The sequence below is a fragment of the Equus caballus genome, chromosome 7 (genome assembly GCF_041296265.1).
Source record: "Equus caballus isolate H_3958 breed thoroughbred chromosome 7, TB-T2T, whole genome shotgun sequence".
Classification (NCBI taxonomy): domain Eukaryota; kingdom Metazoa; phylum Chordata; class Mammalia; order Perissodactyla; family Equidae; genus Equus; species Equus caballus.
This window is the reverse complement of record NC_091690.1, coordinates 51866565-51885483: the sequence shown is the minus strand read 5'-3', so window position 1 is coordinate 51885483 and position 18919 is coordinate 51866565. Positions and strand designations below refer to the sequence as shown.

Below are 18919 nucleotides of genomic sequence, written 5' to 3'. Positions count from 1 at the left end.
CTGGGGGCCCTTTCTCCATTCGCGGTTTCCTGCCTCCCTTCCGTTCCGACAGCGCAAACCGCTGCCCCACCCAGCTCACCCACCCCTGGCACCCTGGGAATTACCACTCTCTCCCCTCCCCCAGAGCATCGCCGACCCGCGACCCCCGGGCCCACACCACCGACATCCTGGACGCTCGACTCCCCACTGCAGACTCAAAAATCACAAGGCGCCGGCGCTGTGGTCAGGCACAAGTCTTAATTTAATGGGTAAAAACATTAAATTATCACACACAACAATTTTTTCCATAAAGCTTAATAAATAGAATCTTTTCTTTTTTTTAACGCTGTACAAGAGACTGGAAAACAAGCTTCCAACAAAATAGGAATGAACTCATACTACCCTTTTATTGATTTGGAATACCCCCCTCCCCCGATGCCCGAAAGCAGTGTGCACACTTGAGGTCTCTCTCTGGGTGCAGCCGGCCAAGGTCGCCAGGTTCCAGGAGCCCTGGAAGCGATGACCTCACTCGGGCTGGGCTTTTAAACGCTCTGCCCTTGGGCCTCGTCTGCGGCCCCAGCAGCCCGGGGCGTGGAGGAAACTGAACCGTTTACGTTGTTGCTGCCTGCAGGAGCCCTTCTCTGCTCGATACACCAAAAGGGGTGAGAAAAAGAAATGAGAAATGGCCCTCGAACACACACACTCCAGAAATCAACACCAACAAGCCACAAACTGGGGCCCCTCCCCTTCGGCAGTGGTCAGGAGGAGCTAGGGGAGAAAGTGTTTCTTTCCTCCTCTTCTGACATAGAACGCAGCTGGGTCCTGATGCCGGAGGAGAGGTTGGCCCCGGGTCACAGCGGTGCCACCGTGTGCCCCTGCAGTATGTCCATGAGATCCTGCGCCCCTCTTCCCCGAGCCAGCTCCAGGGGGGTGAGCCCCCTGGCATCCCTGTGATGGAGATCAGACTCAGCAGCCAGGAAGCTGACGACAGCGTTGTGGCCCTCCCGCACCGCCAGATGGATGGGGAGCGCGCCTGTGCCATCAGGTGCGTTGACATCAGCGCCATGTTCCACCAACACCCTCAGGGTGTCCAGGAATCCAGTGCGAGCCGCGTCATGAGCCGGAGTGGTGCCGGAGGCGTCCTGGATGTTGGGGTTGGCCCCTTGCTTCAGGAGCTCCAGGGCAATGGCGGAGCTCCCAAACATCATGACCTGTGCAGGGGCAGAGGGTCGGGTCCTCAAGGGAGGGGTTCCAGGAAAAGAGGTCCCTGGAGAGAGGGGTCATTCAGGGATAGGGAACGCCAAAGAAGAGAGGCTCTCGAGAATGAAGACGCCCCAGGGAACACAAGCCCCCGGGCGGCTGTTTGAGACCCCAGAGAACAAGGTCTCCTGGGAATAGGGACTCCAAGAAACTGGTCGCCCCCTAAGAATAGGACACCCGTCCTAGGGAATGGCCCCCTGGGAAACTTTCAAGGAATCTAAGACCCTCCCCAAGGAACCAGAGACCCCCCCCCCCAAGATATGGGAAATCACCAGGAAATAGGCCTTCTAGAGTGAGAAACTGTCCCCAAAGAACTTGACAGCCCCCTCAAGGGAAAGCAGATGCCCAGGGAATTTGAAAGTCCTTCTCCAAGGAATAGCCCCCTCCCACAAAATAGGATGCTCCCCAGGGTACCTGACCCCCTCAGGAAATGGGGGTCCCCTGTAAAGTGCCCCCTAGGGAATAGGAGCTCCCATGCAGTCTGTAACTGTTCCCCCATCAGGACCCCGCATAATATACCATGCATCTGAAAAAATTACACAAAAAAAAAAAAAAAAAAACCCACCAGGAATGGAGATTCTCCCCAGGAAACTGGATCCCTCTAAGAGAATCCTCCAGAAAATGAGGACGCCCTGGAGACAAATTCCTCCTTCCAGCGATCACATGCCCCCCTAGAAGCCCCAAGAAACCACAGCCACCCCAACGAAACTGAGACCCAAGGAAACCGAACCTTCAGCCACGGAATAAGAGCTTCTCCAGGGCAACTGAATTGTCCGCACTAAGAGAACAAGGAATCCTCCAGAAAAGATGGCAAGCCCTCCCCTCCCCCAACCTAAGCCCATCCACCATCACCTACGAAAGAAAGGGGACTTCAAGGAGCAACGTCAGCCCGGAGATGGGGCATCGGACCCCAGTCGGCCACCACTGAGGCCAGGACACGAGAGGGAAGGGGTCTGGGGCCCCCGTCTGCCCCGCTCCCCCACCCTGCCCTCGCCCGGGGCCGGCCGGGCCTCACCTGCAGCGCCGTCTTGCCGAAGCGGTTCAGGGCGTCGGGGTGCACCAGCTCCCGGTGCAGAAGGCGGCGCACCTCCTGCACGTCGCCTCGAGCCGCGGCCCCGCTCAGCCGGTCGCCGGCGCGGACCTCCTCCAGCAGCATGTCGGCCTGCGAAGCCCCCCGCCCCACCGCGGCGCGATCAGTGCGGGGAGCCGGCGGCGTGGCCCCAGCAGCCCTCCCGCCGCGCGCCCGGCCTGCGCGAGGCTCCCGGTCCGGCTCGCCCGTCGGGGGCTCCGGCGCGACCCCAGCCCTCGAGGCCGGCTCCTCCCACTGTCAGCCGGCGGGTCGCGAGGGGCTGGCAGCCCGGCCCAGCCCTCCGCCGCCCGCAGGGCCCGGCCCGGCGCCCGCCCCTTGGGGGCCGGGCATCGCCCCCACTCACCCTCCCTCCTCCGCGACGGGCGGGGTCTGTTCTGAGCCGGCGCCGCCGCCGCCGCCGCCTAGCCGGCCGCCAGGGGGCGGAACAAGCGCGCCGAGGCCCCGCCCCCGGGCGCCGCCGATTTGTTTTCTTACGAACTCACTACATTGTAGCCCAGCCGCGTTGCCCGGGGCGCGACCCTGCGGCGCCCCGCCCCCTGGGCCGGCGCAGCCAATGGCGACGCGTCGCCGGGGAGGTTTAGGGTGGTGGCATGGGCTGTGCCTCTCCTGATTGGCCGAGGCGCCGCGACCGGTGACCCGCCGGCTATGGCGGGGTTTTCGGTTTTCAAACTGGCCCGGTGGGCGGGAAAGAGGGCCGGTTTAACTGACCGCGGGGAGAAAGATCCGGGCCCTCGGCACCTCCGGGGGGAAGGGAGGCAGGGCTGGGGCCGCCCAGGCCGGGGTGCTATCTGTGAGTCCCGCGATGGGCACTTATTCGCCGTTCCTAGGCGCAGACCGTTCACTTCATTCATTCACCCCCTGGGCGCAGGGGCCGTTCCGGGCGCCGGGGAACGCACGTTCCAGCGACTCAATGACTGTAGATAGCGTTAGGTCCCGCGGAGAAAATAAAAAGGGAAATTGGGGTGAGCGGAGGAGGAATCACGTGCTGGCTCAGATTGAGCCAGGCCTGGCACAGCAAGCGCAGGGCGAGGGAGGCCCAGGCTGGGGCTGCCACGTGGGCGAGCCCGGGAGGCGAGCGTCGCCGTCGGAGGCGGCTTTGGCACAGGCTTTCATTCAAGCATCTATGGAGCGCCTCCTGTGTACTAGGCGCCCAATTGGAGAGCGAGCGGCGGGGGTTGCTTGTGCTGCGGGATGCCTACCGTTTAGGGCGGGAGAGACAATCATTAAATCTTTTCAGAGTGGTAAACGCTCTGGTGCTGATAAAAGAGAATAAGTGGTAGTCTCTTGGGAAAGATAGGCGGTTGAAACAGAGAGGTCAGGGAGGGCCTCCCGGAGGAGCCGACGTTTGATTAGAGGCCTGAAGGGGAGGGATATCTGGATATCTGGGGAAAAGCGTGCCAGGTACAAGGCACTACACATGCAAAGGCCCTGAGGTGGGCGCGTGCCTGGCGTGTCCAGGAAGAGCGAGGGGGAGGGAGGGAGGAGGTGAGGGCAGGTGGGGGCGGGGAGGAGTGTAGATCAGGCTTGTGGGCTGCGGTAAGGACTTGACTTTTACTTTTAACAAGATGGGAGCCGTGGCAGGGTTCCGAGCGGAGGAGCCGGGATCGGACGCAGAAGTTCACAGGCGCCCTCTGGCAGCCATGAGGGGAACTGAAGGGAAGGGAAGGCGGGCCTGGGGACCGAGGTGCAGGCGACTTCGCTGGCCCAGAGGAGCGATGCCCAGGGCTGAGGAATGGCGATGTGTTGCCCACTCCCATCCCAGCACTTCAGGGACGTCCCTGGCATCCCCAGTCCCCAGCCGAGAAGCACACACACAGCGCCTAGATTCATCTCTTTAATGGCGTCCTAAAACAGAGGAGTGGGCGAGGGGGGCCTCTGGGCTCAGCAGCTGTGGAGGAGGGGCCCCCGTCACCCCCTAAGGCAGATCACCGCGAGAAGGCACTCATGAGGGGGGCTTCAAGTCCCTTTTCTATTTCTTCATATAAAATGGGAGGAGGGGGGAAGCCCGGAGACCGGACAGGGGACGACGACGGGAGGCAGGGGGGACGGGATGGGGCCCATCCCTCCCAGCCTATGGGTAGAGGAAAAGGCCGACAGGTGGTGGGAGCTGGGAGCCAGAAACTGCCAAGGCAGGGGTCTGCCCTCACGCACGCCCACCCACCCATCTTCCCTCCCTGTCTAAAGTCCGCAGGTGGGGCCTGGGGAGAGGGAGGCGCATGCTTGGGCCCTTCTAGCTGGTACGAAGCTGATAATCTGCGGGGAAACAGTGAGCAGGGACCATGTCAGAACTGTGGACAGGGGACAGCGGGACAGCCCCCCATCCCTCCCGGGCCCCCGTGCTCATGATCAACCCCCCGAGGATGTAACAAGGATGGGGTCAAGCAGAGTGACAGGGACCATAGCAACAAGCCTGTTTCGGGGCAGCAGATGGGGGTTCTCTGTGTTGGCCGTGGTCCAAACCCCACCGCCACCCCCCATTTTAAAGATGGGCAAACCGAGGCCCAGAATGGCATGGTGACAAAGACGAGGTAGGTCTGGGGCCAGGCCGGGTGAGTTTTGGAGCCCTCCAAGCTCGACTGTGTCAAAACCCCGAGATGGCCCCCTTCCTCTCCTGGACCGCGTGGTGCTGGGAGCCGGGCGCTTACCGCCACTCTGGGTGATATAACGGACCCAGGGCAGGGCCTGGTAGCCGCTTTTCTCGATGATCTTCATGTATCGGACCTGGCAGGGAATGAAAGGAGGTGGCCAGGCCCGGGGGAGAGCTGGCGGGGGCCAAAAGGATCCATGTGCCACGTTGGGAGGCGAAGGTGGCACAGGCTGGGAGTAACAAGGTGACATGGCTTGGGACAAAGATGTGGCATGGCAGTGGGTGTGGGGAGGAAGGGGGTCCAGTGGGAAAGAGATGGCACAGGATACGGGGACAGACACAGCGTGGTTTTGGGCGGACGAGGTGGCACAGGCCAAGGGAATGGTGAATGGCTTGCGAATGAGGAAGGGACGGAAGTGAACAAGCTAGTGGGGACGAGGTGGCACAGGCCACAGTGAGAGGTGGGGGGAGAGGGGACCCAGGCTGAGAGCAGAAGAGGCAACACTGTGTGGGGCAGGACAGTGGAGGACCCAGGCCAGGGAACGGAGGGGCCCCGAGCCAAGAGCTGGGAGAGAGGGGAACCCACTGAGGTCCAGGAGAGGATCCCCCCGCCCGCTTCCCTCACCTGGATCCCAGAGACGGTGAAATAGGGGATCTCAAACTTGACCCCGATGGGGGGCCGGCCCTCCTCCTCCTCCTTCTCCACGCTGGGGAGGCCGAAGTGCGCACGCATCAGGTACTCCTTGCCGCCCTGTGGGCAGGCGGGCGTCAGACACCCCGAGGGGCCCCCATCTGCCCCGGACCATCAGCCCCGGGAATGGGCTCTACTCTCAGCCCATTTCACAGACGAGAATGAAAGGCTCCTGGCCGAGACTCTCAGCCGAAGCTTCTGGCTGCAAAGTCTGGTTGGGGTGGGGGGGCCTTCTAGTGACCGTCTCCCATTTGTCAAGCCCGGGTGAACTACCCCCCCACCCCATCCCAGGGGCCAATCAAATCCTCCAGCAGCCTGAGGATGCAGGTAGCATGAGCCTGCCTATTTCACAGATGGGCAAACTGAGGCTCCAGGAGGGGAAGTGGGTTTCCCAGGGCCATCTGGCTCAAAGACGAAAGGGAATTTGACCCCAGGGCTGGTTTCCTTGAGACCTGCAAGGAGGAGAGCTTAACTACCAGGCTGACTGGTTGCCAGGTTTTTGGTGGTTTTTTTGTGTTTTTCTTTTTGGCGAGGAAGATTGGCCCTGAGCTAACATCTCTTGTCAATCTTCCTTTTTTTTTTCCTCCCCAAAGCCCCAGTACATAGTTGTATATTCTAGTTGTAGGTCATTCTAGTTCTTCTATGCAGGACACCACCACAGCATGGCTCAATGAGCGGTGTCTAGGTCCACGCCCAGCTTCTGAACCAGTGAACTCCAGGCCACTGAAGCAGAGCGCATGAACTTAACCACTGTGCCACAGGGCCAGCCCCTGGTTTCCAGCTTTATTACCCCCACAGATAGCCATGTGCATGCAGGTGTGGGTCTCCCATTTACCCTCAGCCTTGCCCTCAAGCAGCGCGGGCGGTCCGCCAGATGCCCCCCGCCCCCGGTGCTCACCGGGAAAGACTTAATACTCCAAATCACGACGTTCTTCTCGGGCACGTACTTGGCGCTGCCCACGCTGGTCTTGAAGCGTGGCGAGTCAGCATCGCTGGGCACTGGCACAGAAATCTCCACGCCGTTGGCCACTGACTGCTTCTTAAACTGCCCCTTGGCCTGTCGGGGGGGAGAGTGTGGGGCCTGAAGAACTCGCTTGTGCATTCTGCAAACATCCACCCAGCCCCTTCCATGCGCCATCTCGAGAGCCCTACGACCGTGAAGAGGGGGCCACTATCCTGCCCATTTTACAGATCAGGAAACAGAGGCACAGAGACAAAGGGCACTTTGCCAAAGCCACACAGCAGGGAACAGGCCCAGCAGATTGGAACCGAGCCTGCGTTTTCAACCATCACCCACCCTCCCTACAAATAAATGCATAAGTTACGGCATTCGGGCTGTGTCTGGAGCTGTGTGACACAGGACAAGCTTTTAACACAAGGGTTCTAAGCGTCCCATGGGTGGTAGTTGGCACTATGATTACTGCTATTATTTATTAATTTGGGGAAGGAAGTTTGAGAGGTGGGATGGGGCAGAGGACCTCCAGGCGTTCTTTCTGGAAGGCCCCCCACTTTAACGGCCCCTCCCCCTTTCTCTGCCTGCAGAGACGGGGACATTGAGGAGTGTCGAGACCCTTGCTGGTGACCATCCGCCCCACAACCCAGCTCCCCTGAGACCCCAAGACTGGGGACAGTCAGATGGATGAGCACAGACTCTTGAGCCAGGCAGAGCCGAGTTCAGCCTGCCGCCCTTCCTTCCGAGATGAGTGACATCTTAATCCTTTGGGACCTCAGTTTCCCCATCAGTAAAAAAGAGCTGACTGTAAGCCCTGGAGAGAGAAACTCTTGCTTGGGGCACCGAGGAACCCGCACAGGGCTGCGGACCGGGCGGCCAGGAACCGCAAACAACCAGATGGACAGATGTAGAAGGTTCCTGTGATAGAAGATTCTGCAGCCGCGGAAATGGATGCAGTAAGTTACAACGCCTGGGATTCAGTCTAAAATCAACGTGACGTGAATAAAGGGAGTCATACAGCCCGAGTCCACCGACATGAAGGTTGGAAACCCACAGCACGAAATATTTGTGGTTACTCCCGTGGGTGGCAACATCGTAAAGCAAAGCAAAGAAGTAAGTTGCATAAAATTCAAGATGGTGGTTCCCTCTGGGCAAGGGCGAGGCTGGAATCGGGGGAGGGACATGTAGGGGTTCGGAAGCTCTGGTCAAGCCCATTCGAATAAGCTGCGTGGTTCTTCATTATCCTTTAAACCATACAAATATGCTATATAGTTTTATATGTATTTAATATGAAAGTCAATAAATAAGTAAAATAGATTATGTCAGATGGTGATAATGGGGGGGGGGGGAATTGAGCAAAGAAAGGAGGTGGGGAATGCCAGGGGGTTGCAATTTTAAATAGAGAAATCCGGGAAGCCCTCTTGGAGGAGGTGACATTTAAGCAAAGAGCTGAAGCAGATGAGGGAAAGAGCCATGTGGATACCTGGGTGGGTGGGGATGGAGTGATGGCAGGAGAGGGAACAGCCGGGACACCAGTGTGGCTGGAAGGATGTGAGGAGCTGAGGAGCGGGGAGGGAGGAGGCAGACGAGGTTAGCCTGGTGACCGGCTGGGCGGGGCAGAGGACGCATTGTGCGTAAGGATTCCCCAGGACCCACCTTGACCATGATCTCCACGCGGCTGTGGGAGAACTTCTCAATGACCGACTCGATCCAGATCAGCGGCTTGACCTGCAGACAGAGGAAGGGGGAGTCCTCGCCCGCCCTGGGGTCAGCTCCCAGCCGGCGCCTCCGGGCTTGACCCCGCCTCACCTGGGTGCTGAGGCGGTAGGACATGAGCTCGAAGTCACCGTCGGGTGGGATGAAGGAGATGGTGCGGTCGTTGTCGAAGCGAGAGAGCCGCACGCACTGGTGGAACTTCACGTCCTCCAGCTCCACAGACTTGTTCTTGCTCCCTGAAACTCAGGCCCGAGCGCGCTGGGTGACCCTGGGGGCTGGGGCCGAGTCCCCACCCCAACCGCCCCCGCCTGCCGCCTCCATCAGCCCCTCTTTACAGATGACGAGACTGAGGTCCAGAGTGGATGAGCCACTTGCCCAGAGTCACTCAGCCGGGCCAGGGGCAGAGCAAGGATGCGGCCCTGGGGAGTCTGGCTCTCCCGGTCAGGCTTCCAAATTCCATGCTATCCTGTCCCCTAGGATGTCCGCTGCAAAAGGGCCGGGATCCATCCTTTTCTTCCCCACCCTCCCCGTCCTGGCGCCTGGCACTGGGGGACCCAGCAGGCGCAGTGCCGGCCCTGACCGGCAGAGGGCGCGCACGAGCTGGCTCCGGAACCGGCCGCGCCGCTGGGGTCCACGGTGGCTGGTCCCCGGGGCGCCCCCCTCCCCGCGCTTACGGCCGGTGAGCTCGAAGAGCACGCGGTCGTTGAGGCCGAGCCGCAGCTCCGGCATCCCCGACAGGAACACCTTGAGCTTGATGCTGCCCACGATCTCGCTCAGCAGGACGCTGCCGTTGGCGTTGACCTGCGGATGCACACGGGGCGCGGGGTCGCGGGGTGTGCAGGGGCTCCCTCTCCCGTCCCCGGGCTGCGGCGGGGGCGGGGGGGCCTCACCAGCAGGTTCACCGACTCGATGACGTCGATGAAGACCTCGTTCTTCTTGTACTTAATGCCCTCCGAGCGCCAGGACACGGCGTTGGTGACAGTAGGGGGCACCCGCGACTTGCCCGTCTCCAGCTTGTTGCCCTGCTGCGTGATGTACCTGCAGGAGGGCGGCGGGGACGAGCAGCTGGACCCAGGGACCCTCCCCTGGCCCTCCCCGGGCAACGTCCCCCGACCCGTGGCCCACTCACTCCTGCAGGATCTTGCTGTCGGTGGTCTGGGGGAAGCCGAAGTCCATGAGCTCGTCCAGCAGCTCGTAGACGATGACAAAGTTGTCGCGGATGCTCTCCTCCTCCAGCTCCTTGAAGTATTCGGAGAACACCTGGGGTGGGGGCGGGGAGGGAGGCAGACACCCACAGAGGTGTGGCCGCTGGCGCTGGGAGTCCCCACTCATTCCCCCAGCCAGCCAACGAGCAACTATTGAGCGCCTACTGTATGCCTGTGCTGGAAAAGTAATGGTTAACCATTAACAAAACCAACAGCATCCTGGCCCCCGAGGACAGATTGCGTGGGCTCAGAACCGGCTTTGTGGCCCATGGGTCCCTGTGCCTCCGTGATGCTTACAGACTCACCTCAGAATAAGGTCTGGAAATGCATGAAATAAAATACACAGGATGGCAAAGGAAGTCTGCTATCTAGAAACGCATCTAAGCTCACAGACTCCCTGAATTCTATCCACAGGCCCCTGGGAGGTTGGGGACCCCAAGTTAAGGGCCCCTGGGAATTAGGAGGCACAACCACAGCAGAGAACCTGTCCGTCATCCAAAATTTGAAAGCCTCTCCATCCCTTATTCTGTTCTAGCCTCACTGGCCTGCTTTCTATTCCTGCCTCAGGACCTTTGCATATGCTGTCTGCTCTGCCTGGGACACTCTGCTCACAGCAACCTCCTTGGCATTCAGGCCTCAGCTCAAATGTCGGCTCCTCAATGAAGCCACCACTATCCTCCAGGCCCCTTAAGTATCACTGTGAGACCAGCACACCAGGCACCAGATAACATCCTGTTGAATCTCCTTCATGCCCTTTCACTCCTCAGGAGAGCCAGGAACAGTGCCTGGCAGAGAGGAGACAAATCAATAAATATTTCTTGTTTGTTGAAAAGTAGTTACTGAGCTCTTTCTCCGTCGTTGAGAATGGAATATAGAAAGTGCTCAATAAACTGTCACGCGATTGTATAGCATTAGTGATAATACTGAGAACAATAGCAAGCCTTGATTGAGCACTTAGTGTATACTGAGTATTGTTTCAGGCGCTTTTTAGGTACGAATTTGATTAATCTGTACAAGAACCCTGGGTAGGCCTTGTTCTAACTCCCACTTTAGAGGCACAGAGAGGGGAACTGGCTTGCTCAAGGTCACACAGCCAGGAAGCAGGGGAGCTGGGATTGGAACCCGGTTCCCTCAGGCTCAGACGGGAGCAGTACGCCCCCTTGGCCCCTGCCCAGTAAGGAGAGATGACCCCATGGCAGCTAATGAGGACAGGTGATGGGACTTTGGTGAGCCACCACAGAGCAGGTGTGGGAAAGCATCTGAGGAGAAATGGCTCCTGAAAGAGGCGGGCAGCCAGGTGGACGGACAGAGCAACCAGCCAATGGGAGGCCAGGACCTACCTCCACGGTCTTGTAGAGGAAGGAGTACACCAGTGAGGCGTTGGCGTTCTTCAGCGTGGTGGCCACCACTGCAGGCAGCCAGGTTAAGGAAACGGTGCCATCTGGGAGGGCTCGGATGGAGCCCAGACCCTGAACCCCAACCCTGTCCCCCCTCCACTTCCAGCCTGAGCCACGGATGTGCTGTGCAACTCCTGTCCTCACCCCACCCTCTCTGGGCCTGAGCTGCCACCACCCCAGGCGCCCAGGGGCCCATCCGTGGCCGGATACGGTAGAGGTTGCTGTGCTTGATCCACAGGAAGTGGACGCGGCCGTGGCTCAGCAGGGGTGCCAGGACACCCTCCTCCTCGCGCTGCATGAGCAGAGGCATGAAGTGCTCAATTTCGCTCATGGCCACATCGCCCTTGTAGTTGCGGCTGATCAGGGGCTGGGGGTGGGCAGAGAAGACCCAGTCACCACGGGGATCCGGGGACCCTCCACCTGAGGGGCCTCGGCCCGGCTCTGGCTCTTGGGACCTGAGTTTCCTCAACTGTAAAGCGGGCACGTGATAAAAGCTAGTGGGGCAGAGCCCTCGCTGAGGACTGGGCTGTGTTCCACTGAAGCCTGGAGGGCTGCTCCCTCTGAGTTCTCACCACAGCCCTGTGAGGCGGTGGGTACCAACATCTCCATTTTACAGACGGAGAAACTGAGGTACGAACCGCGTCCATAACAATTAGGGAAACTGGAGATTGAATGAACGAAGGGAGGAAGATTACAGAAAGCAAGAGAAATGAAAGATGATCCCCGTGCATCTCTTTTCGCTCCTACGGTTCTGCCTGGCGGGCGGCAAGCAGTCAATGATCATAGGACCGACTTGGTAAAATCGTGCGGTCCAGGGTTTAGCCCCTGAAGGATTCACAGCAGGTCCACCAACACCCTCGCTCTCACCGTGATTATTATCAGGGGTGTTATTGTCACCACCGTTGTTACTGCTATTGAGTAACCAGATGAACGAGAGAGGGTTCCAGAAAGGGGCAGGGCAGCCCCAAAGGGGAACCAAGCTCTCTGCCCCTGCTGTGCGCCCCCAGGATTAAGACTGGGGGTGAGGACGGTGGTAGGCATGACAATTTCAGTTGATTGCATGCCTGATGTTTGCGAAGTGGTTGACGCGCCTCCGGTGGTATTAACTCTTTTTGGGTGGGGACGCCTGTAATGTCCGTGTTTACGGAGAGGGAAACTGAGGCTGGGAGAGGCCAAGGCCCCGGCCCCAGGAGCGCGGGTAGGAAACAGTGGAGGTGGGATTCGACACGAGCTCCCAGGCATTGGGGGAGGGGGTGTCCCCAGTCCCCAGGGCGTTCTGGGGCCTCCCCGCCTGCGAGGAGGGGCCGCTCCCGGGTCCGGGGGAGCGCAGCGTCACCTGTCGGTCCCCAGCCCCCGCGCCCAGCCTCACCTTGCCCTTGACGTCGAGGATGAACACAGCCGAGGCCGACATGGTGGCGGCGGGCAGACCCGGGAGGCGGGGAGGGAGCGCCGGTTGGAGATGGTGGCGCTGCTTCCTTCTTCCTGCGGAAGCGCCCGCGCGCAGGTGAGCGCCCAGGTGAGCGCGTCTTAAAGGGGAGGCCGCCAGGTGAGCGGCGCAATCGGCCGACGAGAAGACGCTGCGGGGGCTGGGAGGGGCGGAGCTTCGGGTGGGATTGCGGCCCCGACTCGCTTTCCCTCTGCACCTGGGAGTGCTGGTGGATGGAGACCCCAGACCATCCGTGCACCCACCATCCATTCATCCATCCATCCATCCATCCATCCATCCATCATTCATCCATCCATTCATCCATCCATTCATCCATCCATCCATCATTCATCCATTCATCCATCCATCCATCATTCATCCATCCATTCATCCATCTATTCATCCATCCATCCATCATTCATCCATCCATTCATCCATCCATCCATCATCCATCCACCCATCCATTCACATTGTTTCCCTTTGTCTGAAGGGACTTGTCCTGTTCGTATCTGTGTCCCCAGTGCCCCCCACTGGGCACTCAATAATATTTGTCCAAATCATGCGTTCATTAATTCACTCATTCAGGCAATAAATATTTACCAATTAATTTATTCTCTCACTCAAATATTTACTCACTAGTAAGTCCTTGCACTCAGGAACTGTGGGGAGCAGCCTGAGCAGGACCACTGTACCTGCTTTTATCATTATTCCTACTGTTACTCTTATTCATTCCCGCCAAAGATATTTATAAGCTCCTACTATGTGACACTGAGATGGTGAGAGAATGTTGAAAAGGGAAATGGTCATTAGGATGATGACTATAATTATCGTATTATTCACCCAACCAACATTTCTGGAGCACGTCCTGTGTGCCAAAGTGGACTTATGGGAGCTGCTTTCACTGTGGTGGTGGCGATAATCCACACTGTTGGTGACGGCTCACTGCGCGCAGATTTAGTGACGTGGTCTGTCGCGCTGTGGATGGCGACACCGACAAAGCCACTCCGCTGCTCTCATTCTAGGGAGGCTGAGAGGCACACAGCATAAAAACCAAAGAACAAAACGATCCCTGATGGGGACGGGAGTGCCGATGACAACTGAACTGGCCTGGGGGCGTTGGGAGTGTGTGTTGGAGAATGAATGGGGGGCTGTGTAGCGTGGAGCTCAGGGAAGGGGCTGACATTTGAAAAATTTCCACCACGACCGTATGAGCGGGACAATCCAGGAGAAAGTCTCTGTGCAGAGCCTGGCTCAGAGCTGGTACTAATACTGTTTCTGTTGTTGTCGTTTGTTTGTGTGCTGGTTGAGCGTGCAGGCTCTAGGGGCAGCTGCTTGGGCTCAAGTCCCGGGTTTGCAACACTCCAGCTGCGTGGCTTTGGCACCTGTGGCCCCTCCCTAGATCTCAGTTTGCCCATCTGTGAAATGTGGTTAGTAACTGTAGTTTCCTAATTAAGTTTTGGGCTTTTTTTTTTTTTTTTTTTTGGTGAGGAAGATTGGCCCTGAGCTAACATCTGTTGCCCATCTTCCCCTTTTTGCGTGAGGAAGATTGTTGCTGAGCTACCATCTGTGCCAAGCTGCCTCTATTTTGTATGTGGGATGCTCCCACAGCGTGGCTCAATGAGTGGCCTGTAGGTCCATGCCCGGGATCGTGAACCTTCGAACCCTGGGCTACCTAAGCGGAGTGTGGATTTAACCACTGTGCCACCAGGCCTGCCCCTCTGATTAAGCTACAGTGCAGATAGTGTGAGTTACTAGACACAATGTGGTGCTTGGAACAGTCGACACTCCTGTTATTATTATTTGTTGTCGTTATTGTTTACTGTGTGGTGGTTGAGAACACAGACACTGCTGAATTAGCAACAACATTCCTAAAGTTAGGAAAAGTTAAGGCAGGGAAGCCAAATCAAATGGGGGAAAAAAAAATCCCAAACCGAAAAACAAAATCATATTAAATCTTTGTTCTTGAAGATAAAATGAATTTTCTCATTTTGGCTTTTGGCTACGAGAGAAAAAACTCTGGATTTCTGCCTTGTAACTATGTTTCCCTACCAACGGGGACAAAGGAGTTTAATTTAGAAAATAAAAACCTCCTCCTGGAAATAGACCGGGACAGTGTGAATATTTCCTTCCAAAAACTCATTGTTGAAAACAAAAATCGTTTACATTGGAAATGCGTGTGACAGGAGAGACTTCGATCTGTTTCTTTTTGATCTTAAATAAAAATAAGAAAACATGAAAAAAAATACACGCAGGATGCCAAAGTCTTAGTAGAAAAAAAATCCAGGTAATAATTTTAATATTGATTCCATGTTGAAATGATAATAATCGGGTATATTGGGTTAAATTAAATATATTATTAAAATTGGGGAGAAAAAGAACACAGGTGCTGGGGTTCAATCCTGACTCCACCAGCGGCTGTGAGGTGCTGGGCTAGGTGGTTGTCCCTCTTATGCCTCAGTTTCCCGTTCTGTTAAATGGGTGTAACAGTCATGGTGTCACCTCCTGGGGCTGGGATCTCTGAGTCACAGGGCCTAGGCCCCCTGCCCGTCCGTCAGCTGTCGGGACCGGGTTCCACCCCAGGGCTGCCTGCCATCTTAGCGACCTCAGGAGTTGGGGGGAGGGAAATAAAGGAAGGGAAGGGAAATTCAGCCTCAGCCTGGTGGGGCCCCTCCTGCTCCACAGAGGGCGCCACTCAGCTCTCCCAGGCGTCGCCCCCCATCCCCTCCTCCCTCTTCCCCCAAACCCAGGCCCAGCCCTTTATCAGCCCCTGGGAGTGGACTGGCTTGTGGGCCAGGAGGGAGAGGACCACAGCTATCAGCACCGCCACTCCCCTCTCCGCGTATCTAACACCCGCAGTAACACAAGGACATGCCCGGAGCTCTTATGTTCCGACCCTTCCTCGTGTCTTTTTTTCCCCCCCATTTGCTATTTTTGGCCTCGTTTGATTCGATTCGGGTCTTCCCAACTCATTCAAGCCCTAAGGGAAAGACCTTCCTGTCTTCTTGGGGTGGAAGAAGCAGAGGCACAGAGAGGTGAAGCCACTCGCTAAAGGCCACACAGCGGGGAGGCAGTTGAGCCAGAATTGGACCCAGCCTGCTCCCGGCTGCTCTGCCGCGTTAGGGAAGCCGATGTGCCCATTTGACAGATGGGAAAACCGAGGCTCTGCGGGGCCGGAGCTAGAATTCCAGTCCTGCAAAGCGCAAGGGTTTATGCTGCCTCTGCCTGAAAGAGGGGTGTCCTCCGCGATGCCCTCCCCAGGGGGATTTCGGGTGCTGCCTGCCAGGCCCCGCCCCAGCCCCAGGACCACTGAACCCCTGAAGGGTCCTTCTCCCGGGCCCCGAGACGTTTTCAGACAGGAAATGGAACCCCAGAGTCTGGGCCCAGTGCCCTGGAATCTGACACTCAAGGCCTGTTTGACTGAAAAATTCATGAGCCCGAAAGCTTCAGTGGGGTCAGAGAACAGAGGAGCCCTGTGTGCCCAGCTGCCCTGCCTCAGCTGCCACCTCCCCCATCCCCAGGGGCTTGTGGCCTTGTCCCAGTTCCTCCTAGATGCCTACAGCCTGGCCCAGCCTCCTACCGGGGACCCTGCCTCTAGGCACCCCCTTCCATCCCTTCTCCACACCCCAAAAGGCATCCCCCTGAGACTCACAGCTCCTACGGTCCTCCCTCACTCTTATATCCCCCATGGCTCCCCATTGCCCTTGAGCGACCTTGCCCGGCAATTAAACTTCTGCTGACCTCTCCCATGGGTCCTGCCCCAGACACTCTGACTTCCCTAATTTCAGTTCCTCTTTCTCTTTCCCTCTTTCCTCCAGCGCCTGCCCTTTTCACTTTCTCCGCCTCATCCTGGGGTCCCCTCTTGCGGAGGCCTCTCTGACTTCCCACCCGTGTCTAGGTCGGATCCCTGCCCTGGGCTTTCCCAGGGGCCCCCTGCTCTCCTGTCACAGCGGTGTGGCTCCATATTTTTTTTAAAAAAAAAAACACTTTTACTGTGGTAAAATATATATAACATAAAATTTACCATCTTTATTTTTAAGTACACAGTCCAGTGGCATTTAGCACATTCACATTGCTGTGCAGCCATCCCCACCATCCGTCTCCAGAACTTTCTCATCTTCCCAAACTGAAGCTCTGTCCCTGTTAAACACTGACTTCCCCTCCCCCTCCCCCAGCCCGTGGCCCCACCTCCTCCTTCCTGTCTCTGTGGATGTGACTCCTCTGGGGACCTCCTGTGGGTGGAATCAGACAGAATTTGTCCTTTTGTGACTGGCTTGTTTAAATCAATTTTCTGAAAGACAGTTTTCATTACCCAAGAAATACGTGAGTACTTTCTCTGGTCAAAGATGGAGAGAACATTATAGATCAGGAGAAAAAAATCCCTTTTGCCCCTTCCTACATCCTGGTCCCTCCGACAGCCCCTGGCATGGTCAGATCTTTCTCTGTTAAGTTACAGGCAGGGGTGTGTGTGTGTGTGTGTCTGTGATCTGTCACATCTCCCTCTCTCTCTTTTCCCCATACCACACACAACTAACCAGCTAAATACAACTTGCTATTTTTACTCGACAATAGTTATGGCTGAAGGGTGTGGAGCGTGTGTGGCTTGTGAAGTCAGACTGCGTGGGTTCAAATCTTTATACAGCCACGTGCTCACTAACTGTGTGACTATGGGTAAATTACTTAACCTCTCTGTGTCACTTTCCCTGACTGGAAAACAGCTATAAAGTTTTCATATAAAACACTTAGTACCTTGCCTGACGGTGAGTAAGCTCCCCATAAAGGTTCACGCTTATAATAACCACCTCCTTCTTTCTTAAACAATTTTAAAATTTTCCATTCATAAAGTGTAACGTGGGGCTGGCCTGGTAGCACAGTGGTTAAGTGTGCACATTTCACTTTGGCAGCCTTGGGTTTGCCAGTTTGGATCCCAGGTGCGGACATGGCACCACTTGGCACGCCATGCTGTGGTAGGCGTCCCACATATAAAGTAGAGGAAGATGGGCACGGATGTTAGCTCAGGGCCAGTCTTCCTCAGCAAAAAAAAAAAAAAAAAAAAAAAAAAGCAGACTTGGCAGCAGATGTTAGCTCAGGGCTAATCTTCCTCAAAATAAATAAATCAATAAAAAGTATAATGTAGGGGCTGCCCTGTGGCCGAGTGGTTAAGTTTGCTTGCTCCGCCTCCGTGGCCCAGGGTTTCTCTGGTTTGGATCCCGGGTGCGGACACGGCAGTGCTCATCAGGCCATGCTGAGGTGGCATCCCACATGCCACAACTAGAAGGACTCACAATTAGAATCTACAACTGTGTACCGGAGGGCTTTGAGGAGAAGAAGAAGAAGAAGAAAAAAAAAGATGTTAGCTCAGGTGCCAACTTTTAAAAAATTAAAGGAAGAGTAACCTTTATTAAGAAAGGGCAGAAGTCAAGTGACTCACAAACCAAACCCACCTGTGTAACCACAGTCTGTTTCCACCCCCCAGAAGCCACCCTGTGACCCTGACAGTCACTTCTGTCCGCAAAGGCAGCCGCCGATCCACGTTCTGTTACCATAACTTGAACAGTTATGCCTGTCCTAGAAGTTCACATGAAAGGTCTGGCCTTTTTCACTCCGCAGAATGCTTTTTTTTGAGATTCATTCACGCAGCTGCACTTACCAACAGTTCATGTCTTTTTTTTTTTTTGAGGAAGATTAGCCCTGAGCTAACATCTGCTGCCAATGCTCCTCTTTTTTTTTTTTGCTGAGGAAGACTGGCCCTGAGCTAACATCCGTGCCCATCTTCCTCTACTTTATATGTGGGACGCCTGCCACAGCATGGTGTGCCAAGCGGTGTCATGTCCACACCCGGGATCAGAACTGGTGAACCCCAGGCCGCCCAAGTGGAACGTGCACACTTAACCGCTGCGCCACCGGGCCAGACCCTGTTCATGCCATTTTCCTGCTGAGAAATATTCCACGCACCACAGTTTGTTGAACCATGCACCCACTCCCACTGATGGAAGTCGGGTTGCTTCCAATTTGGGGCCATTTTAAATGAAGTTGCTTTAAAGCTGCTACGAACGTTTGTATACACGTCTTTGCGGCTCTTTTCCTTTTGTGGGTGGCTTTTTTTCCTTCCTAAATACCTAATAGTAGAACGGCTGGGTGCTCATATGGTAGGTGACCGTCTAACTTTATAAGAAACTACCAGAACTTTTTCCAAGTGGTTGTGTCATTCAAAGGGCAGAACACTTCCACCAGCTGCATAGGAGAGTCCGCTTTGCTCTAGATTCCCACCAACACTTGCTACCATCGGTCTTTTGAGTTCTGGTTATTCTGGCGGGGGCGTAGAGGTGTCCCATTGGGTTATAATTTGCAGTGTCCTGACGACTCCATTCTTTTCATCCACTGTGTGCTGTTCTCCCCTGCGACCATCCCATCTTGTTGCACGCGCCCCTCTGCTGGCGGACACGTCCATCTCCTCCGCGTTTTGCAATAACTCTCAAAGCTTCAGGGAACCCCCGTTGGCGCGGACTCTGCGTGCACACACGCCTGCGATGGCTTCTCCAGCGTCCGCAGCAGAGAGGAAGCGCACAGAGCGAACACGGTTTGGATCTCACCTTTCCGCCAGGAAACAGGCTGACCC

The 18919-nt window shown here is 56.4% G+C and overlaps 2 protein-coding genes across 4 annotated transcripts; both read right to left on the bottom strand.

Annotated features, from left to right (window-relative positions):
* Positions 1–223: 223 nt before the first annotated feature.
* Positions 224–3372, bottom strand: CDKN2D (cyclin dependent kinase inhibitor 2D). 2 transcript variants are annotated; one of them, XM_023645429.2, is made up of 3 exons: positions 2673–3372; positions 2255–2401; positions 224–1190 (listed from the first exon to the last, which is right to left on the bottom strand). In XM_023645429.2, exons 2-3 carry the CDS (start codon positions 2393–2395, stop codon positions 831–833), a joined length of 501 nt encoding a protein of 166 aa, XP_023501197.1. In that variant the 5' UTR covers positions 2396–2401; positions 2673–3372; the 3' UTR covers positions 224–830. The 2 variants fall into 2 exon arrangements, with proteins under 2 accessions (XP_023501197.1, XP_001491963.1); XM_001491913.7 differs by lacking the exon at positions 2673–3372 and having other exon boundaries at positions 2255–2627.
* A 778-nt stretch (positions 3373–4150) lies between these two features.
* On the bottom strand, positions 4151–12423 carry AP1M2 (adaptor related protein complex 1 subunit mu 2). 2 transcript variants are annotated; one of them, XM_001491894.7, is made up of 12 exons: positions 12247–12423; positions 11088–11244; positions 10821–10888; positions 9405–9535; positions 9166–9313; positions 8950–9076; positions 8369–8511; positions 8216–8287; positions 6506–6664; positions 5542–5667; positions 4975–5050; positions 4151–4582 (listed from the first exon to the last, which is right to left on the bottom strand). In XM_001491894.7, exons 1-12 carry the CDS (start codon positions 12286–12288, stop codon positions 4560–4562), a joined length of 1272 nt encoding a protein of 423 aa, XP_001491944.1. In that variant the 5' UTR covers positions 12289–12423; the 3' UTR covers positions 4151–4559. The 2 variants fall into 2 exon arrangements, with proteins under 2 accessions (XP_001491944.1, XP_005612003.1); XM_005611946.4 differs by having other exon boundaries at positions 8369–8517; positions 12247–12380.
* Between the last annotated feature and the right edge of the window lie 6496 nt (positions 12424–18919).